Here is a 14312-nt window from a genome sequence, read left to right on the forward strand (position 1 = left end):
ATAATCACCAATCCGGATATTACCTTTGAACCTTAAAAAATTGATGACATATCAAAACAGCAGTGGCTTGTATGCATTGAGACAGCAGCTATAGAGAGAATGCTATGGACTCCTACAACAATACACTGTTCTGCTTGTATTTGAGAATCAGGCATTACATATACGGCCACCATTCATTTCCAAAAATCAAGGCAAAAATTCAGTTATCGATGGAGAAAAGTCTGCAGTACAGATATAAAATCTCAACTTGGTGCTGATCTTCCATTCACATTCTCTTCTTGATTACCGTGAGGTGCTGCACCTGAGAACATCTGCATCATAGACCGTAGAGCTCCAGAAAACTCCTCTGGCATGTGTTCACCTAAATCAACATTAATGTTTCCACCCATTCTGATTTCCGCCTCATCGTGTGCATCAGTCGAGCTCGTTCCTTCGTGACCACTATGAAAATTCTGTCCGGGGGACAGATTTGGAGCCATATTCATGAACATGCTAGTGATATCAACAGGAAGGCCTGTAGCGTTAAATGGCATGGAGGTAAAGGGTGGAGGCACGCCATGGCTTCTTGATCCTGCTGCAGGGTGGTGATTTGAACTTGAATTCTGAAAATAGAATAAAAAGGAAAATATCACAATTTAAAAGTTAATCTTGAAAAGGACAAAAGCAGTTGTTACTGATGTAGAAATCGGAGAATAAGCATAATAATCTTGTGATCGGCTGATACAAGGAATTCCCAGAATCAGTATATATATGTGTGGAACAGATAGCTAGACAAACTACCAAAGTGAGACCTTCCATAACACAACACTTGAGACCACTTCTTTAGCATCCATAAAAGATGTATATACCCATGAGCTTATACATGCATACCCCAAACAATGAGTGCAACTTTCTGCTACATGATGAGTATAGTAGGCAAGCTTATTTTCCAAAGGGTTTCCACCACCCAGCACACCTAGAAGCCAAACGAGACACTGGTACACTATTTTCATCACAACTTGAAGGTTGTTAGAGAGATGCCACCAGTGCAGAGGCCGCCAGCATCAAGGTGCATGTATTGCAGCTTCTTCAGATTCAATCTAACATTTCTACATGCAAAGGCTTGAAAACAGACCAGTTAACTTGAAAAACACCTATTGCTACCAAACCTATAATTGAGCAATGCTCATAAGATCTTCAAGAAGTCATCACAAAGGAACTAATTCCAACTTGTATCTTATATACCTATTGTTCCACAAATAAGTGAAATCACAACATATCATGCTTATACGGAAACAGTGCTCTTTTATGTCTTTCCTCAACACTCTTTAACTCTGTACGAGATCGAAGCACTTTCTTCTTATCCACATTCAGGTCAATTAGGATCAAACGTATAGAGAATAGATGGGAAGACCTTTGAGTGGCATCTGCTTGACTGTCTAGCACATTGGCTGGAAAATAGTGGGATCCTTTAGGAGCATATTACACCTCTCAGGAAAAACTCGGAAGATTTTAATGAATATGTAACATGGGGCTGTAGGAATTTGGAAACATCTCAATGGCCATAAGTGATATTTGACTTCAGACCTTGACCATCTATTGAGACGCACATTCCTCTTCAACTAGAATTCCATTTTCATCCTACCCCCTTATTCCAATGCTGACCTTCTCATCTTACTTTCCATCCTTGTTCTCTACCCATTTATAGGAGTTTCTTTGATTTTTTATTATTATATCCACTAATACTACGTGATTTATCTCATTCACAATTTACTCAATGAATCATCCTTCTGCACAATTTGCAGTACAATAACCCGCAGAAACTCTCAAAACATCCAACAGTAATACAATGCAACAAGCAACGCAAAAACTCCTGTAATTAAAACTAGCCCATGCTTAAGCACTAGGATACCCCCATAATTAAAACTAGATAGCTCCATAACCCCTTCACCCCAAAATTAGTTACAACAGCACTACCTTCAAGCAGTGAGAACTACCCCAAATATTAACCAGAATCCCCAAACTCATGATCCCAATTTCCACAAATTATACGTACTAATGCACAGTTACAGGAAGCACTATGACACTCCTCCAAAATTCGAGAAATCTTGAGAAGCTTCTATTCATTAATCATGAGCTCTAGCTGGAAACAAAGCATAGCAAAAAATACTGAATCATGCAAAAAATGATCCCTATACAGTATTAAAACTACTTGAAACAATATCATAGAGATTCCACAAAGAACAATTTAGACTTCCTCTTCATCTTCACTGAATCTGCATGCCATGGCATCAGATTCAACATACTGCCACAATATAGCTGTATGGCATTATACGACTGCATATTACCTGACTTTGCCCTGCCCTTTGTTGTTCTTCTCTCAATTTTTGCTCTGCCACCTACATTGAATATGAGAATGATATTAACCACAATTAGAATGATTCACAAGACACACACACCCTTTCGACAAACAAGCTCAAATTCATAATCATAGTTAAAGGCACAAACTAACCCGAATATTCTCTTTCACAGAACTATTATTAGGATCCAACTGCAATGCTGCATTAAGAGAATCACATATTCCAAATCGTTAAATTTTCAAAAAGTAAGATCTAGTTATTCACAACCGTGAAAGCAAGTGCCTTGCACCACCAATCTTATAAGACAAACTTTTTTTTTTCTATGGTGCAGATTCTGTAAGAGCAAGGGTGCAGATTCTGTAAGAGCAAGCATACAAGTAGTAATTATCTGCAATAGCCGTAGTTATATTAATCTAGATAATGGATGGTTCATCAACTCAAGAATACAAGAAAGATATTTCACAAAACCTACAGAATAACTACAAAAGCATAAAAATTGCCACAACAATCACATTTTTATATTATAAATCCAAGCATAAACATAGAATTCTTTTCTTAATTTCTAAACATAGAGCCAAGAATCAAGATTAGAAAGTCATTTTCAACAGCATGTTGAACAATTTATGCACTGAGTTTCAATTAACTACACCATTTTGGTTACATTCATTTATTATTTGTTGGTTTAGCAGGCTTAAGCAGGGATTGACGTGAAAGCTCTATGATGCCAAAAAGTAACAAAATCATGTAATAGGATAAACACATGAAAAAATGAGAGACTTTAAAAAAATAAAAATAAAAAGTGAAAGCCCCAGTAAGATGAAAGCAGAGGTGAGAGGAATGATCTACAAGATAAATTTGATGGGCAACTGACCCTGGTATCTAGGAGCACTTCTGAGTATTTCACGGTCCTCTAAAACATGGAATGGAACTCCATTTATTCTATAAATTCATCAAACATGTAGTGTACAATCACCCTCCCCTAAAGATGAACTGCACTTTATTGATCCCTTAAATTAAGGCAAATAGCCCAAAATGTATTCTTTTCTCTGATCACCAAGGTCTCTCCTGTTTCAGAATTTTACCTAACCTTGTCAACAATTACGAGTAGTTAACACTTGTGCTTTTGTGATTGAAAACATAATTTTTTTCTTCAGTAAAAAGCCACGAGCTCCTCTACACCTAGTTCATAATTGTAGAGTTTTAACTGTTGTTAAAAGCTGGGTTTCTTCTTTGAGTTCCAGCTGTTGGTTGAAAACAACACTGGAGTTTCAGCTGTTGTTCTAAAACTACATTGAATGCCCCCACTACTTTGTCATAGAGATATCCCGTCTATATAGTATCCAATGGATATCCCGCCTATGTAGTCTACTGGAGAGTTGAAACCTGAGAAGATCTCAATATAAAATATGGAACCTGGGAGGAGTTCAATGAAATTTCAGATAGGAGGTCCTTGTAAGAGAAAAGACAAGATCCATCCACATAATTTACCCTACCTCACCTGTTACCATGTCTCCTTGTAATATAAAAGACAAGATGCGTCCACATAATTTACCCTATCTCACCTGTTACCATGTCTAGACATTTCAACTTTCCTGCATCCTACAATCTCCTAAGCTTCATCACAGATATGTTAAGAAATAAAATTATCAGCACATGTAACAACAAACAACAGAAATCACAAAAATACTCAAAGCAGATCAAGTTAAAATCTGGGAGCAATCATTATATTTTCAACCATCACTTGGAGTAATATAGAGTATTTAGATCAATTCCAAACCAACCTTTGATAAATCCTTTATCAATAGCATCCCTGTACTTTCCTTGAGCATAATAAGCAAATCCTAAACGACTGTAAGCCTTGCTATAGTTTGGGTCAATTTCAATTGATTTCAGGCAATCATTGATGGCTTCCTCAAAGTGGTTGATCTGAGTATAAGCAGCAGCCCTGGTAAATTTAACAGATTCATCGCAATTTTCAACTAAAATTCAAAGTTGCCATAATTGGCTATACATCTGCCATTTGCAATTGTTTACATCATTAAAACTTTAAGAACCTCAAAGTCAATAACTCTAAAAAAGAAGCTATTAGTAAATCAATTGGCGACTTAGCAAATTATTGTATAAAACGACCAAAAAGAAATTAAACAGCAAATGACTAAGGATATAGTAACCTGAATAATACAACTACGAAAGAGAAATAGAAACGGTAGAATCGGAACTGGCTGAAACAAACTCAAATCATGTTATTCCCTATATGGAGTTCACACAACAACAGATCATCTACAAAACAAAAAGAAATGGCCAGGAAGCGCCACTGCACCACCACAAAGAAAGCAAAACAACTGATAGTGTGCAAAGGGTATGTTTTCTGACAACTTGAAAGATCACAATAGAACAAATGAAAACCCTTGCTCCATGAAGGTATTTTACATTAGTTAAACAGATAATTGTTCAAGTCAAGATCTGAACATTAAACCTAAACGCTCCTTCAGCAACATTACCTATCGAAGCACGTTATTTTTTTATCAACTAAGCATGTTAGGATGCTTCACCCAAAGTTTACAGATTGTATGATGATATATGAACATAGAAGTTTGGTTCACAAGCAAAAAACTCACATGGTAACTTAGATTGTTTAATAACAACCTATAGACCTTTAAATCTGCACTCGTCAGAATTTAGTTGAATGCTTTAATGCAAAGAACACCATGGTTACACATCCAAAAGTAAATAAATAGTATACCTGTTACAGTAATAAACAGCATTATCTTCACAAAGTGCAATGGCAAAGGTATACAGCTCTATGGCATCCAAGTAAAGCTTCAATTGCATGGCTTTGTTACCTAGACACACACACACACATATATATATCATTAAAAAATGTCAAGTCCAATATCAAAAGAAAAAGACTTAGTAAGATTTAGTATCATGAACATCAGAAGATAATTATGCAAAGTAACACCAGAGGAGTATCTTTAAAGTGAAGGATACCAGGAGACTAACTAATGGTTAGAACAAATAAAAAAGAATGACTATCTATAGTAAAATGACTATGTATATGAAGTAATGCCAGTTCAAAAATGACCCAGAAATTTTAACACCTATTTTAAGTCTACCTTGCAATTTTAACGTCTCAGCCAAATTTCTTCCATCAAAAGTCTGGCAACCAGATCTTTGCATTTCCTGTTATTACAAGCATTTTCGCACTCGATCAATGCAAGCTCAGCAACAAATAAAAAACCAGGAAAGCAACACTTAATCAAACTTCATGCAGATCATTTTAGCTTACACAACCACAATAGCTACAACATGTGCAATGAACTTAATGGGCCATAAGGTGGAAAAGTCCCCATGCCGAGGCCTAAAGCCCCAATTTTTCTTATTGAAAGGAGAAGAGATGGTGTAGAGCTCATATCCCATAAGGTGAGACAAGCCTTCTTGCTTAGACCTTAAGCATTTAATTAATCTTCATCCTTCATATTTTAATGACAGCGCAGAATATAGTAAACAAAGAAATTGAATCAGATTATGAAAATAATGTGGGAGAGAGAAAAAATATTACCCTAGAAATAGAATAAACCACAGTAGACAATTTAACAAGCACCTAAATTTAATTTATGAGCATGATCACGCTGTTCTATTGAACTTATTGCGCATTAAACGATCAAAATGGCAATAGAAGAAGTAACTTTGTTTAGTTAATTCATCTACAAAGTTATGTTGCTAGGAGGAAAATGACTCCAAATCCCATTTTGAGACTTTAAGAGTTCCTCCAGGCAAAAATCTTCAGTAATTGGGGTTGGAAAGCTTCCTTCAGTGCCTAGGGAGTCACTACAATTAAGTAACACCATGAACAATAAGAACTTATCTTTTAAATAGGGGTGCCAGAATGATCACCTATTCCTGGGCTAGCCCCTAACCAGCCTTAAGAACACCATGTGACCACAGAACGACAATATACACTATGTTGTCTTTTACCCAAAGAGAAGAGACAAAGCATCTTATAGAGAAGCCGAGAGAGCAGGATGTTTAAAATGGTAATGTCAGTCAACTGAAAAGGAATGATGCATTTCTTGAGGAAAGTGATCTCATGGAAGGTGAATTGTGTAGGAACTAGGTTCCCTGAAGAAGTATGCATAAGCAAATGTCGTTTCAGGAAAATAAGGAAAAGGATTTATCTTTGGCCTGAAAACGATAACCTCAAATAATAAGAGGTCCTGCTGAAAGGTGAAATGCTCTAGATATGATTGAGATGAGGTAACCCTGGTAAGTGGGACCCTTTCTGACTTATAAAGTAGTGGCACATGGTAAGCAATCAAAAAACAAGTAAATGAACATATCCAGCAGCATTAAATTGATAAAGTATGACCAAAGATGATAAGGAGGTAAGGTAATCTCTCGCCTCGATCAGAGGTTAGTGCAAGTCTACTTACAGTACAACACCAAGCTGAAAAAACCTTTGCTCCTAACTTGCAGACCATAATGCCCAATAATCAAAAAGAGAGTAAGATAATCCTTGAATTAACTCTTGGTACTATCTAGGAGACATTATGTTATGTTCCTGCAAGAAGTGGCCCTGCACAGGGTAGGATTCAGCATGTATATCCACGGCTTAGCCAGTACGCAGATATGTTAGAGATCCTTGAGTTGCTAGCATGGGCACTAAGTAAAACGTATGGATAAAATAAGCTTTAAGTATTTAAGATTCATAAAGAAAGAACGAGTTTTTTCTATATTTGATTTGTCTCTCCACATTTCTCTTCACAAGTATTGCTCTGAAACCAACAATTTTTTCCTGCCAAAGAAAATCAAACCTCTGAGGTTTTTTAAAGCATCTAGAAAACCCATATTCCAACCAAAAAGATCCAATATGTTTATACTTGGCTTCTGCTCTCACTTTCTTCACCAAGTCAATTAACAAATAACTTCCAAAAAAAAAAACACTAAAAGAACAGGGAAAAAGTGTTACTAGAACCCCGTCATCTAGCAAAGAATAAAAATAGAAACAATACAACCATAAAAAGGCACATTTGAATACTAAAATCCAGCATTCTCTAGCATCTGCATTTGAACAATGTAATGTATTGCAGGACAATCTTTGAACTATATGCAGTGATAAAATCAGTTTATATAACAACTTTGAAATTGCATTGGAGCTTGACAAAGTGACAAACAACATACACTGGAACAGTCACTGAGCAGCTAAAACGCAAGCTGTAAAAGTGGTATGCCATATCATAGTTTTGCTTCAGAAATTATGAAAGGCACATTTTTCAAGTAAATCCAAATAAACTATGAAGCAACTAAAAGACAAATACCTCCAATGCTTTGTGAAAGATATGTGTGGCTCTATCCAACTGGGCCTGATCATCATTTCCATCAGCCGTACTTTTGAAATAGCGAATTTTTTCCAAAGCACCAAAATATTGCCCAAAAAGCTCATCCTTTGATGTTCCTAACATAACATCATAAAAGCTAGAAATTGTATCATACAAAACAAGGTCCTTAAGATGTAAATCTGGACACTGTCTCCAAATATTAATCTCATATACAAATAAGGAACACTTGGAAGTCAGACATGCATAATGCCGGTCCAAAAAAAAAATCTTGAACTGAAATTTAATAGGGATAGGAATGTGAACTGTCTTGATGCATGATCTGGAATATTTTAGTGCCACTGACATGTTTCTCGCATCTTGCATTCTTGTAAATATACTTCGGCAACTCAACCTACCAGTGAAATAAAATTTTTTTAAATATGTTTTTACTGTAGGAAAAATGTTGATGGCTTTCAAGATTTAATTTAAGGCTTTGATCAAGTAAACTTTTAATTGTTTTTTCAAGATAATAAGAACAAAATCCTCCAAACCTTTTATAAGAAGGTCATATATTGACACCACAATGAACTAAGGAAAAGGGAAAATGTATTCGACTCTAGATAACCCTTATCCAAGAAACTACATCTTCTTTATTCGAGACTAACAATGTGTGCCCAGTACCCTGCACAATTTAGGCTACTATCAGCCTAAGAACCCATCTCACAAGCCTGTAAAGAATCAAATGCCCCATTTTAAAAGCAAAGGTAAAACTTGAATATGAAATGATAAAAGAAAGATTGGGGAAGATGAGAATGAATTGAAAAAGTAGCAAACAAAAGATAGCCCTCCAAGAACCGATCACCTAACCACACTTACCATTGCAATCACAGAATGCATATGAGAAACAAAATTCAAGAGGATAGTGGCAAGCGATCTCAAGATATCTAGACAGTGATGGATCTGCAGGCCTTCTAGCTATATCTACCATAAGTTTGATATGGTTTAACTTGCTTTATGATTTAGCATTTCTTGGAGTAAAACCAAAATTCAAGTGTTCAAGCAAAAATTGGCTTCCTACTCTTTTAGCTTTTAGTTTCCCTAGTTCTCAAGCTTGCTTGGTTATGATGTTTCCTTAGTTCCTACTAGCCTTAGCCTCCAATTGTTGTGTACTGCACTTATCCCTTGTAGTAGAGTGGTGTAGAGAAGGAATGAAGTAAAATTATGTCCACCCAAGTAAATGACATTGTGTTGAGTTTTGAAGCAGCCTTACCATAACAGGTCATTTACAGGGAAATCTAGGTAGAATTCTTACATATTATATGCTGGACTTTCTCCACCTCTGCCTTCCTAACTTGCTTCTTGTAAATTCCTACTGCTGCTCTCTTGTTTTCTAAGATTCTAGAGGTTCCTACAACTAAGAATTATCAAATCAATAGTCAGTGCAATAGCTTGTCCAACGCTGCATCAATGATTCTGGACAAGAAAGCTTTTACATAGTTCGTCTAGGGGCATGCAGGTCATCCAATGTAACAAAAGGATTAATGACGGCATTTTCTTGACCTGGAGACTATAAGTTCTCTAACAGTCTAACTCGCTCGATTATTGTAATTAACAGTCTAATTTGTAGGTATGGCTCACGGCAAACCTTATTCAGATCAGTCCAGTATTAAAAAATTATCTTCAAAAGTACAACTGCAATTCACAACCATTTTAATTGTGGTCCAATATAATTCAAAAGATTTTGTACATAATAGGCACCAAACATTTGCAACTCCTTTCTAACTAATATCTGAGCAAATTTACAAGCTTGAAGAAATAAAAATTTATGTCAAACAACCAGAGACTTGAGAATGCAGTATTTTTACACAACATAAACCAAATTTTGGGAGGGAAAACCCAGCACTTAGCTATTCTAGGTTTCCACATTTTGTCAATCAGGATAGAGAAGTCCAAAGATCACCTACCATGTGTCTGATCCTCTTTGCTCCAACCATCAACCTGTTTATGGACATGAAACAGAATCAAACTCTCGAAGGCACTGTTACAACAAACCTACCAGGAAATAAGGTTTAGCACAAAGTTTCTTTTTTAACCAAAATAATTTTTTTGACCAAAAGAATCTGATGACAACATCTAATGGGCTGCTTCCTGAATGTACTTCTCTCTATAAATAATGAACACAGAATATTGATTTCCCAATAAGTTGATTACCTAGAATAATAAAGAAACTGGAAGTACACTTAGCAGATAAGTGTTTTGGAAGCCACATTTTAAATTTTCATATAATGTAATAGAAACATATGTCAAAAAGTTAGACAAACCATTTAAAAAGAGAACAGACCACGAGAATGTCATTACATGGCCCAAAGAGCACAATTTCCCATATATCATAAATTCCCAGTATTTTCTCCTAACTTACCGTAATACCATCCCAAAATATTTTCCCATTGTCTAAGTAGCAGGTATAATCACACCAACATATATGTGCCTAGAGATATGCCTATATGTACATGTGCACGCGCGCATGTATGTGTGTGTCTGCATGAGAGAGAGAGAGAGATAGAACCTGTATGTGCGTCTACAGAAACCAAAAATACAATAACAGACACCCCATACAAAGACCAAAACTTGTGAGATATCAAGAACAAGTTTGTTTTTGTAGACATCCCAAAGCTTTTAATAGATTTCAGTAATCCACTTATATCAAGAACGCAGATATAAAACAATACCAGTAAACCAAGAAAACATGATCTCAAAATAATAATAATAAGGCTATTCATTTTTTCTCCAATAAAACAAATCGAGTACAAAAATGGGAGCACAACTATATCTTACTTAACATAACAGTTTTGGGACAAGGCTCACATTTTAGGGGAAAAAAGTGAGGCACCGTTTTTTGAAGGAAAGAAGGACAGAAAGGAAAAGAAAGGAGAGTAGAGGAAACCTGAATCCGTCCATCTTGTTTGGATTATGGAAGGAAAGGAAAGGAAACTAACATGCATTAGTTACATTTTTATCCATAATTTAAAAGTCTAATGTATAAGCACATGATAGGTTTTTTTAGGAAATCTTAAAAATTTTATTAATCTTTATGTCCTTTCCCTCTGTTTCTGCCCACTTTTGGATGGAAACCAGGCTGACAAAAAATAACTAAACCTTATCCCTCCATTCTCCCAATCCTTTCCTTTCCCTTCTCAAAAATCATCCCAAGCATCAAAAACTTATCGCTCCATTTCCTTTCCTTTCCCTCCCATTCCCTCAAAACAAACAGTCCCAAAGGATTATCAGATGCTGAATTTTGGTTTAAAAAATGCCAAAAAAAATAGGCTTAGACACAACACCACGTACAACATTATCTGAACTATAACTTTAAAATGCATTTCACTATGTATAGGGACAACCATGTATAGGAAAAGAATGTTTTGGTAAGTCACCCAAATCCAACAAAACCAATAAAACGAAAGATGCTTGCACTAAAAACGAACCTGAGAATACGAAGGCTTAAGATGATGAGCATCACCAGCATTTCCTGCCGAGGATGTGGATGCACAATCTCCTGGAGACACCTCATGGGGAAGATCAGCATTGCTGTTACTCCTTCCAACTGTCTCCCAGGAACTGAATATGTCAACCAATGATTCAGAATTTAATTGATTTTCAGATGACAATTCAATCTTGAATGCCTCTGACAAACATTCCTTGGCTACGTCAATACCCTCAGCATCAACACCAGAAGCGGGTTCAACTGCATTGATAGAGACAGATAATACAGAATGGTAGCCTCAACATAATAAGAATATGAATACCAAGTACAGAAAAAAGAAAGATAAAAGAGGATAGCAATGATTTGCATCTGAACTACAAAAACATCTTCAAAAAAAAAATGAAATTAATTAAAGGCCAAACATGAGGGGGGGTGGGACAAAGGGCCCCCCTTATGTCTCCAATAATTTCTTCTATACCAACGTATAACAATTTCAGGAAAATTACAAACAGAACTTGAAAAACTAGTCTTGTCATATCAGGCAAAATCAATTACCAGCACTGCATGAAGTGATTAGTTATGTATGTAGTAGAAAGTCACATTCTACTTTCCTAATATATATCTTTGCTATTACTTAAAAATTTTAATCAAATTTCTTTATCCTATTATCACAAAAATCAGTTTTTTGCCAATTAGTGTCTATTTAGAAAAAATTTAATACCATCTAGCCCTATGTATTAACCATTTATAGTGTTAGTTACATATAGATAGACCCACACACACACATGTACATGTAAGAACACAAAACAAGCCTAAATTCTCATCTTGCTAAAATAGGAAAAGATGCAAATGAATATGATGTCACATTGACCCAGAGTTGAACAAAGAGAACAGGTAAATTACCAGGGGGATCTTATCTTATTTTGTTTTTAAGGCTACCAGTGATGACCTTAAAACTTAGCATTCCAAATTTTTATCACTCATTTTCACATGAACAATCAGATTGGGGTCGGTACTACAGATTCTCAAAGTGGACAAATGCAGTTGCAGATGCCTAATCTCAGATTATCAAAGTACACCATTCTCATCTAGCTTAAAGATTTATCTAACATCAGGAACAATTGCAATAAATCGCCAAGATGTCCACATGGACTTTCGGAATAATCCTTTGTATACCGTCAATGTCAAAAATTATTTACACGAGTGAATTGAGATCTTTGCCACATGTCCTTTATCTCTTATGTACTTAAGTATTCAGATGCACTAACCTAAAAATAACAAATAAAAAAAATTCTTTGAGATGGTATAGAAGATTTATCCTAAGATAAAGGACCTCATTAATGGTTATTTTGCTCTGAGAAGCTTTTCCATGGAAACATTTTATAACATCAATAACTTTCTAATACTTGGTTCGTAATCTGAAAAACATTTCCAACTTAACTTTGTGGATATATTGTTCACTCTTAAAACTTCCCGTACAAAAGCTTAACTGGATTACTGACAAACAAACATAGCAAGAATTGATAAACACCACAGGATTTGAAGTTAAAAAATGTTTTTAAGTTGTCGCAACAGAAAATTCTGAAAAAATTAACTCCACCAAAATTAAAACAAATTACTCCTACCTAACATCTTCAAAAAATAAAAATAAAAATAAAAGATCACCAATTCTAAAATTTAATAGTCTTCTATCACAATTCGTACCAATATTAAAGTTCTTCAATACCGAAAGTATCCTAATTACTACTGCCAATAAGATTTCTATCAACAATAAAAAATTGACGTAATTGCAATAGATGTTTCTTTATATAGTTCCCATTTTCAACTTAAACAAAAATAAAGAAAGAAAAAAGAAATATCGTCCGATACATTTGCACTACTAGTTCAGGAATAATCAGTAAAGCAACAAAATCAATTCCACAGGGTAGTTAAAAAAGGGAATTGAACAAGAGAATACCACAGTTGACTGACTGAAAAAGAACATATTGAAGTAAAAACGGAGAGGTAAATGTAGAAAAATTACCGGAATCGAGGAAGCGAATGAAAGATTGGGCGATACGGCGAGCGAGAGGAGAATCCGTCTTCAATTTCGCCATGGCTAGCGGTGGAGGAAGGAGAAAATGTGAAAATCGTCAAATTTCCGAAGGGCAGCGAGGTTTATTGCATACCGGGGTAATTTGGGAGTTTCAAGTTGAGAGAGGTTTTCCCATCTTTCTTTGGGTTGATTGCGCTAATGACTAAACCGGCCAATTTCTCCAAACATTTTGTTCACTTTACCCTCTTAATGTTTGGTATCATGATCAATTCCCCCGCTTATCTTTTAATCACTTTACTTCCAAGATTAACAGTTAAATTTAGCAGAGTTTAATAATTCAAGTGTAAAGATATGTTTAACTTTTAAAATTATTATCACTTAACCCTTATAAACTGTCGCGCCCCATTTTGCGAAAAATAAGTGAAAAGGATCTAAAATGGGACATTAAAAAATGCGACAGTTTGGGTCCAAAATTGACTCTAAAATGATTTTTAAGAAAAAATAGGAATCGCCGCTTGGTATTGAATTTAGGTATACCAAATCACTCAAAAATATTTTTAATAAAAATAAAAATAAAACCCTTTTCAACAATTCCAGATCTTTGAAAAATAAGAGAAAATGAGTTCGGAAGTCACGGTTGAAAAAAGGAAAGACAAAGATTCAATCAACTCAACTCTAAGGCACCCTTTCAATCTAATTTAAACTAGTTGCTAGGTTTAGTGAAAATTCTCCTAATCTAACCTTTAAATTTATCACGTTTGGATGATTCCTACATGGATGCAAATTTAAATTTATAGAAACTATCAAAAGGAGCAAAATATCCATTCAAGAGCTTAATTGATACCAATAGCATTAATTGTGAAGGCCAAAATAATTCCTTGAAGAGGGTCATAAGTATGCGAATGATAAAATTAAAAGAAAAGAAAAGAAAATTAAATTATATACATAGGTATAAGTGATCAAAGGAAAAGGAATACAACATAATGAGTACGGGAGACAAAAACTCGTGACATAATTTTCTTATACAGGGATTAATGAGATATTTAAACTAAAAAAGTTATAATAGCTCATTTTCCATATTCAAAGAGTAATGCTCCTAATCTAGACAAACAAATGAACTAACTTATTTTTTACAA

The 14312-nt window shown here is 35.1% G+C and overlaps 1 protein-coding gene across 1 annotated transcript; it reads right to left on the minus strand.

The window, feature by feature from the left end:
- Position 1: 1 nt before the first annotated feature.
- LOC113750229 (small glutamine-rich tetratricopeptide repeat-containing protein alpha) lies at positions 2 to 13342 on the minus strand. The gene is made up of 10 exons (XM_027294213.1): positions 13165 to 13342; positions 11143 to 11402; positions 9622 to 9655; positions 7658 to 7794; positions 5456 to 5522; positions 5083 to 5182; positions 4121 to 4284; positions 2492 to 2538; positions 2328 to 2378; positions 2 to 602 (listed from the first exon to the last, which is right to left on the minus strand). The coding sequence occupies exons 1-10, from the start codon at positions 13235 to 13237 to the stop codon at positions 243 to 245; spliced, it is 1293 nt and encodes a 430-aa protein (XP_027150014.1). The 5' UTR covers positions 13238 to 13342; the 3' UTR covers positions 2 to 242.
- Between the last annotated feature and the right edge of the window lie 970 nt (positions 13343 to 14312).

The sequence above is a fragment of the Coffea eugenioides genome, chromosome 10 (assembly GCF_003713205.1).
Source record: "Coffea eugenioides isolate CCC68of chromosome 10, Ceug_1.0, whole genome shotgun sequence".
NCBI classification, from domain to species: Eukaryota; Viridiplantae; Streptophyta; class Magnoliopsida; order Gentianales; family Rubiaceae; genus Coffea; species Coffea eugenioides.